At 43.1% G+C, this 9,211-nt stretch overlaps 1 protein-coding gene across 2 annotated transcripts; it reads left to right on the top strand.

Annotated features, from left to right (window-relative positions):
• Positions 1 to 359: 359 nt before the first annotated feature.
• LOC134085084 (beta-1,4-galactosyltransferase 1-like) lies at positions 360 to 8,478 on the top strand. 2 transcript variants are annotated; one of them, XM_062539923.1, is made up of 6 exons: positions 360 to 795; positions 2,653 to 2,888; positions 5,791 to 5,978; positions 6,269 to 6,391; positions 6,625 to 6,729; positions 8,020 to 8,478. In XM_062539923.1, exons 1-6 carry the CDS (start codon positions 531 to 533, stop codon positions 8,081 to 8,083), a joined length of 981 nt encoding a protein of 326 aa, XP_062395907.1. In that variant the 5' UTR covers positions 360 to 530; the 3' UTR covers positions 8,084 to 8,478. The 2 variants fall into 2 exon arrangements, with proteins under 2 accessions (XP_062395907.1, XP_062395906.1); XM_062539922.1 differs by having other exon boundaries at positions 7,954 to 8,478.
• The last annotated feature ends 733 nt before the right edge of the window (positions 8,479 to 9,211 follow it).

Here is a 9,211-nt window from a genome sequence, read left to right as displayed (position 1 = left end):
TCATTTATATTACTCATACATAATACATATATTACTTATGTGCCGTACGGGAGTCAATGGTAGTGTCTCAACTTTGAGATATCGATGGCTTTGGTGTATGTATATGTGTGTGTGTGTGTGTGTGTGTGTGTGTGTGTGTGTGTGTGTGTGTGTGTGTGTGTGTGTGTGTACCTCTGACGTGTGTGTCTGTGCGTGTGACACTGATATGCATGTATGCTTGTGACGAGCCCCACCCGCCAAGGCCAGTCCCAGGGCCTGTCCAACTGGTTTTGAGGATGGCCACGCAGATAGATGACTCCTACAATGCAGGTGAATACAATCTCTCTCTCTCTCTCTCTCTTCCTCTCTCCCTCTCTCTCACACACACACGTACGGAGAGCCCGATGGATATGTGACCTGTTTCCCGCAGGTGCAGATGTCGAGAAAGTTGACCGTGACTGGGACATGGGACTGAGAGTCCGTAGAGGAGCGGCACGTTCACGTTTATTTATTTTATTTCTATATTTTTCTACTCCACGGCTTCACTAGGTATGACAGGCGTGACTTTTTCGTTTGGTTGCTTCGGACGGCTCTGTGCCCTCGTCACGGTCCTCGGGGTCGCCCAACTGCTCATCGCCTTGGTCTACATCCTGTACACCGAGGAGACCTTGTCGCTTGTGCCATTTTTCTACACGCCACTGTTAAACATCACCAGGCTGCCGAGCAACGGGAGCGTGGACGACATGCCATCAGAAACATTAACGCAAGCACCCAGCGTGGCAAGAGAGACTTGTCCAGAAACTCCTCCACATTTGGGTAAGTCTTCAAAAAGCAACTTTATAGGACACTTACAGGGACCAGCACTCCCACACAACATACTGTACACACCTGCAGCTTTAGTGTCTGTATTCCCCCAACAGCTTCACCAAATCTAATCCTGTGTGCCAAGAAGGAATTGATTGATTTGTAGAGATTGAAATTCAGTTGCCGGTTACAGTTCCGATCATCCCAGCTATTAACAGGCCATAGAGTCAGGCAGGTAGAATGTCCTCATTGCCTTGAGTATTACCGGTCATTTAAGTCAAGATGTGGTCTTCACCAACACTAGTTCTGTGTACCAATAAGAACGTGATTGATATCGATAACATTGACATTTTGGGAGGTTATAATCCCAATCCCTCGTAAAAAAGGTTTACAGCACAGGCAAAAGACTCAGGCAGGTAACAGGTTCAGGTAGTTTCCCTGGTGTTCCTGAGTACAGCGGAATACTCAAATAAGAGGAAGCAAATATGCTTTTTTAAAAAGGGGCCTGCCACCTGCGTGTTTGCATATGAGTTATCGTCTTCCCATTTCTCTGTGTTGGTGAACTCAGGCCCAGCCTGGTTCATCACTGTAAAAATATGATATGACCCTTCAGTGTAACAAATATCTGCTGCCCTGGGCCCTTTTTATTTTATTTAACTTTAACACTATAAGGCACATTATTCAATCAACTTTCTTTCCAGTAAACTAAGTTTAAGATTGACTCTTGTAGTAACAACAAAAGTATATAAGTTATCTTAACTAGCTAAATGTTGCTCACTAGATAGTGATGACTCAGTATGTTCCCAGAATGCCACAGCCCCAGTCCACATATTCTTTATGAGATCCCTTCCCCGGTCTCTGGGAAACAGTTGGCACAAATTTGCGGCAAAGTCATATTTTCACATGCAAATGAGGTTGTTACAGCTTTTATATCCATGATAAACGTATATGGTTAAATAATCTTCGCCTTATAAAGTAAACATCAACTCAGGAGGAAGTACACAGACACATAACACAAGTAAACATCGACAGCACAATTTTGTGACACATCCAAATGGGCAGGTTGACGACGGTGATATAGAAAGTAACCCATTGCATTGAACCCAATGCAATCCAATTAATGAAATTCAGTTCTGTTTTTGAAATAGTTTAGATGTATTCTACAGAAAATCAACAATGAATATAGAAGAGTGACCTACTACAGTAGGTTCCAGTTTTTGTTTGATGTTCCTTTTATGTTGTTTACTAGTCAACTCTAGGTGGGAGATTTCCCACAGTGGCCAATAACTGACCTTTAAAAGAGTTCAAGTGCATGGCCCCAGCAGTGGCGTGACTGGCTGGGGCACCTGCACCACCGGCGACCTGGGTTCGATTCCCATCCCGAGGTCCTTTCCGGATTCCACTCCAATGCTCTCTCCCACTCACTTCATGTCTGTCTCTACTATCCGATCATTAAAGGCATAAAAGCCAAAAAAAAGTTCAAGTGCACACACATCCAAAAGCGATGAAAACTGGGTGCTGGACAGACAAACGTTATGTTAGGAAAAAGAACACACAAGTCCGCACACCAGAATATGCTCCTCAGTTTTTTTTTTTTTTTATGGTAAATCACACGTGGTGTGATCCAGCATTACACAATATGCAGGACACCACGTCAATGCACAGGTGGCTGATTGCAGATAGAGCAGTCTTTGAGGGAAAACAAAAACAAATCCCTAAACTATAGATGTAGTTATTAAATCAAAATGACTGCTGGCCTATTTGGATAATATGTTAGTCAGTGGAAAACTCTTTGTAATACATTAACTAAAGTAAGAGATTAATTAGTCTCTCTCTCTCTCTCTCTCTCTCTCTCTCTCTCTCTGCCAGTTGGTCCGTTGACCATAAATTTCACACACTCGCTAAGTTTAGAGGCGGTGCAGAAATTCAACCCTGAGGTCATGGAAGGGGGTCGCTGGTGGCCCAAGGACTGCGTCGCCCGGCAGAAGGTGGCCATCATCATCCCCTTTAGACACCGCGAGTTCCACCTCAGGTACTGGCTCCACTACCTCCACCCCATTCTGCAGAGACAGCAGCAGGAGTACGCCATCTATGTCATCAATCAGGTAACCAGCTTGGCGTTGTGTCACATTTTATCTAAAGCCTACCGTACATTGACACCTGACAGACTTTGCAAAGATTTGGAAAAGATTTTTTGAAAGACTACAGTCTCAGACCCTCTCACATCTAAAGACAATTCATCGAGTTTCTAGTCAGTCTAGTCACAGGCCAGTCTCAGATTAGGATTTTGCAAAGACTGTGGGTCACTATTTACAAGACTGCTACTAGATTCCTTCAAATTATTTCCATCTTGCACTGGGCTACACGTCATCATCAACAGGAACTCATATGATAGCCTACTCATATCAAAGTCATTTTTTCGCGTTTCTGCAGCATTGTTTCATAAGTGTGACATCCATCCATAATCCATGCCATGAGCTAATTTTGTTGTTTCAAGCCTGTGGACTATATACACACCCTGAATGACTTAAGGTGTCAATGCATCAGGCATAAAGCAAGACATTTAATTCTGTGCCAAATCAACAGATTTTAGAAAAAAAATCCACCTGACCATCTTGGATTTGCGTCATACTTTATGTCAATACTGATATTATACCCAACAACTACCGTGCATCAATTTAAGCTTGTATCTATTTTATATTCTGAGACATGGAAGCTTAAAAATGGGGTAGTGAGTCTGATAAAATGCAGTTTTTTCTTTAAAAAAAAGACTAAGTGTCTTCACTCTTCCTATTAGTGGACTGGATGAGCTCATATTTTCATAATAATTTTCTGATAAAAGCAGAACCCTAACCAGTAGGCCACGATTATAATGACAGTGCCACATGGTGATTTGAGATAAGAGGACAGACAGACAGACAGACAGACAGACAGACAGACATGACTGAAGGAGCAGTAAAATACTAGAGATAAAGATGTGCATGAATGTAGCATACTGAGGATTGTCATCCAGTCCTCAGTACACTACACTCAGGCGCAGACTTCTGTATTAGAACACTGAAACATGGACACGGAACACTTGGGAAAGGCAAATACCAACGAGACAGCACTCTCAGAAGTGCACACACACACACACACACACACACACACACACACACACACACACACACACACACACACACACACACACACACACACACACACACACACACACACTTCCTGAAATAGTAAACTACAGCCCCTGGGTGTTAACAGAGAGGGTTAAAGCGGAGTGAGAGGCGCAAACGTTCGAACATTTCTGCGTTCTGTTTGTGATGTTACATTTGAACTGAACTGCTTGCCAATCTGACAGAGATCGATATCCCACTATGACCACTTTGCGACACGCCTCTTTAAGCAGACAGGAACTGTTCGAATTTTGCTTCCGTAGAGATGCATTATGTTGCTATATCTTGTCAGTAATGAAGGATCTTTGGTGTTAATATCCAGCCTGGGAACACCCATACAAACCTTAGGCTCTGCAGGGCTGTCTGGGCAAGAGGCCCTTTTCCCATGTTCCTAAAACCCGGGCACTCAATCACAATCGCTGATCACCCAGCATCAGGCGAGCTTTAGGCTATATTCTAACGACAGATAGAACAGTGCATTCAGTGAAGTCGGTGTACTCTTTCCCGACCCACTCTCAATTGAGATGTGGTTTGGTGTCAACAAGACGAGTTTCTATCAGTATCTGTGTGTGAAACTGACACCTTTTTTTTGTTGTTGTTGTTGTTGTTGGCTCCAGTTGCTTTTGTTTATCTATGGCAGTAGATTAAGCCTAACTATCGAGGGGTGCAGTGGGTCTCTGCTTATTAGAAACAAATGGGTGTGTCATTTGACATTCCAAATTGACGCAGGGATCAAATGGGCAATTTGATAGGATCATGTGCAGGCCTAAACATCCATAACTTATATAGACCTTTGTAGTTCGCCTACAAAAAAAAGGCATCTTTGCCCAAATAAGGAGATCCGGTATCTTGAGATTTTTTTTTATTTTTTATGGGGAAATAACATGGGGATTTTGAATTATCGCACCTGTTAAACTCTCGCGGGATGATGACATTGGAAATGCAGATGTTTTTCGCTATACAGTTTTGTCCACTGCCGTCTAGTGGATACTGTGATCTTCGGTAGGTGAAGACGGCACACAGACTTTGCTACCCCAGAGCTAACTTACAATGCAACTTGCCATAGACCTCTGAAGTTCGCCTACAAAAAGGATCCAAAGCTGCCATCTTTGCCCATATAAGGAGATCCGGGAGTTAATTGAAGCTAACTGCCTATGCTATTTTCCCATTGAAAAAATCTCAAGATACCGGATCTCCTTATTTGGGCAAAGATGGTGGCTTTTTTGGCAAACTTCAGAGGTCTATAGGCACTTAACTTCAATTAACTCCCGAATCTCCTTCTATGTGCAAAGATGGCAGCTTTGGGTCCTTTTTGTAGGCCAACTTCAGAGGTCTATGCTTTGGCCTCACTTGCAAAAGGAAACACAGAGGGGGTATCCTTTTTGTTTAAGAAGTGATTTCACACACATAATTAATTGTGAATAGATGTTTTCTATTTGCTCACCACAATTAATCCAAAGGAGTTTGGAGTCTTTCTTTGAGACCTATATGACATTTTTGTCAAAAAAAGTTTGTACAAATATGAGACCAATGAGGAAGTGTTTTTAAGCAATGGTGTGTAAAGTAGGTGAAGATGAGGATCAAGTAAAAATTACAAACTGAGAAAAGAAAACCTGTTGATAATACTTTGCCTTGGTACATCGGTTGAAAACCATTGTAATACATCTTCCTCAAAGCAAATCATATGTCTTTGTGCATGTGCATGCAGGTGTGTGATGCATGGTTGTGTGTGTAATTGCAGTTTGTGTGTGTGTGTGTGTGTGTGTGTGTGTGTGTGTGTGTGTGTGTGTGTGTGTGTGTGTGCGTGTGTGTGTGCATGTGTGTGTGTGTGTCATTGCAGTATGGAGAAACGACATTTAACCGGGGCATGCTGATGAACGTGGGCTATGCAGAAGCCAGGAAGCAGTACGACTACGACTGCTTCGTCTTCAGTGATGTGGACATCGTCCCCATGGACGACCGGAACTTCTACAAGTGCTACAGTCAACCCAGGCACATTTCTGTGGCTGTGGACAAGTTTGGGTTTCGGTAAGCAGAGTCACTTTGATGTACTGTACCTCCATGTGTTGTCTGTTTGAGTTCATCAGGAATGCTCAAGGCTATTCTGAGAGGATTGAATCGAGGATCCTATGCTGAAATGGAAAAAAAAAAACAATTAAAAAAGAACACATTTGTGAAGATGAACCTAACGGTGTTACCTAACGGTGCATCTGAACTCTTCCATTGCAAATTTAAGATTACCGCTTCTAGCTAAAAATGTCACACAATATATTAAAATATGCTATTGAATGTGTTGTTATTGAATTTGCCCTTGCAAGGCTGCCATACGCTCAGATCTTCGGCGGTGTGACAGCCTTGAGCCTGGAGCAGTTCACAAAGATCAACGGCTACCCCAACAATTACTGGGGCTGGGGAGGAGAAGACGACGACGTCTCCAAAAGGTAGACAAGATGGAGTCAGACACGAATACACACCACACACACACACACACACACACACACACACACACACAATACAAGCAGCAATATACACACACAATACATTCATAATAATCACAACTGCAACACACACTTTATTTGAATTCAATCTGTAACATTCCTAACAAGACAGACAAAGTACACCCACACCACACACACAGATACAGAATAAAGCGTGCTGTTTGTCATCGCTGCAGGCTCTCCATGAGGGGCATGTCCATCTCCAGGCCTGATAGCCAAACAGGAAGATGCCGGATGATCAAACACCAGAGGGAGGCTCACAACGCACCCAACCCAAAGAGGTGAGTCCTGCAGTCACCACACACACACACACACACACACACACACACACATACACACACACACACTGCAGTCACCCCCTCTCTCTCCACACACACACACACACACACACACACACACACTGCAGTCACCCCCTCTCTCTCTCCACACACACACACACACACACACACACACACACTGCAGTCACCCCCTCTCTCTCCACACACACACACACACACACACACACTGCAGTCACCCCCTCTCTCTCTCCACACACACACACACACACCTCTATGCAGTGCCACCTACGCGGTCTAATGTGCAAGTATATTTTAAATTTTAAATATTATTGGGCAAGAGTGACAAGCAGTCTGCATTAAAGCAACATTAAAGCACTTTTCCTCTGTTGCACGCACGCTATGTTTTTATTAGGCAAATAATGATGACCACAGACAAGGTAGAGTATGTTGCATGACTTTATGAAAGTATGATGTATTGCGACATCGAAGCAAGTCAAATTTGTAGTTTCTTATGTCTCATTCCATTTTTTATGTTTATATCAAAATAAATGTTGGTGTAAACATGAAAAACCTGCTCTCCTTCTCTGTCACTCACACGTCTGTCTCACACACACACACACACACACACACACAGGCCCTCCCTTCCGTGCACACTGCGTCTGTCTCCATGAAAACCAACGAGATCATCCCTGGACTTTTGTAGACTATGCGTGCAACTTTACCAAACAGTTGAAGTAAACTCAGTCATTCTCCTTGGCTTGCTCTCGTGCGCGCTCAATAGACACCCGCCCTCGACATGCACATTTAATCCAAATAAAACATTCACAATCGTGAACGCAATGACGCAGAGAAGACGACTAGCTAAATGACTGTTAATTCCGGTTAGCATCATTAGTAGGCTATGCTGCAGACATTTGATTAAAACTCTTGCATTCAAGTTGACTGACCATCTCAATACCAATGTTTTTCAACTCCTAGACTTAAAAGGGCCTGTCCCAAGGAGAAAAAGTATTAGCTTACCTTGAAACAAAACACATGTGGGGAAACTGAACAGTCCAACCAGTAGACCTACACCTACACCCCCCCGACCCCCCCCCCCCTGAGTCAGACATGGGGCGACCACCACACATTGCTTTCTAATCTGTGGGAAACACTGCACACACACACACCTAACCACACACACACATACACCATTCCCTAAATGTGTCGTCTTTGCTTCTGGTGCAGGTTCAATAACTTGAGTCGCACTAGACAGACCATCAACAGTGACGGTCTCAATTCCCTGCAGTACAGAGTCGTGAGTGTCGAGAAGAACCCCCTCTACACAAACGTCACAGTGGACATCGGAAAACCATGAGCAGCGATTTTGGGTCAAAATCGTCCTTCACGCAGAGCAGAGGCGGCGACTGTTCCATTGAAGTCTACGGGCATAGCTCAGAATTTCACCACATCTGCGAAGACCTTGGTTCTGTAGAGTTCGAAATGTGATATCTGGGCACGGTTTCATGACCCTCAAACCTCAGGTACATTTTTAGTACTTCTGAGCATTCCAGTCTGTAGAAAATTGACTTTATATCAGGTGCACTGTACGCCTGTTATTTATTCTGCTGCTGTTGGCCGGTTGCTAGGTACGCTATACCTTGACAACACATTCGCCAGCCAGTAGAAATCAAATCCTGCCATGTAAACTAACGATGATCAGGTGTTTGTAAATTATTCCTTTGATGTTTTTTATTAAATTCCTTGAAAGTTTGCATGCTCTCTGTGTGTTTTTGGTTCCATATGAAAATGAATAAATGTTAAAAGAAGGCTTGAATTTACAGCAAGATTATTTTTGTGACCATTTAGGCTGGCTTACTCGAGTTTTACTTGATTGGAGATCAAATCGACAGTGACCGAATATGTGAATATTGTGTTAAAATGCCCAAATTGTGTACAAAGCATAGATTCTCAACGTCTTTTAGATCTATGGAATTGACAGCGCGCTAAGATTTCACAACGACCGTGCATAACTTAACCCTTACGTTACCGTCAAACCAAATAAGATTACTTTTTTTGTTTGTTTGTTTACACTTTAGAATATTTGTAGCACTCAAGGCATCATTTAGTTAAAATGAATGTATCATGGGAGGGCGCTGTGGCGCAGCAGGCTACAGCGTCCGTACCATTTACGGGTCCGAGTGCCCGCGGGGACCCAGGTTTGAATCCAGCCTGTAGTCATATCCTGATCTCACCCCATCTTTCCCTCCCACTTGTTTCCTGTCTACCTCTTCACTGTCCTATACTAATAAAGGCAAAAAGGCCAAAAAATATACTTAAAAAAATAAATAAAATTAATGTATCAGACTCAATTCTCTTTAGTCCAACAGGTGTTTTGGATGTATGGCAGTTTAGCTTACAGGTGGGGAGCCAGTGGAGGGATGCGAGGACTGGAGTGATATGCTCATGCTTTTTTTTTTTTTTTTTTTAAGGAATATTTTTCTTT

This window comes from Sardina pilchardus, chromosome 1 (genome assembly GCF_963854185.1).
Source record: "Sardina pilchardus chromosome 1, fSarPil1.1, whole genome shotgun sequence".
Taxonomy (NCBI): domain Eukaryota; kingdom Metazoa; phylum Chordata; class Actinopteri; order Clupeiformes; family Clupeidae; genus Sardina; species Sardina pilchardus.
The sequence above is the reverse complement of the archived record's forward strand: the minus strand, read 5'-3'. Positions and strand labels throughout refer to the sequence as shown.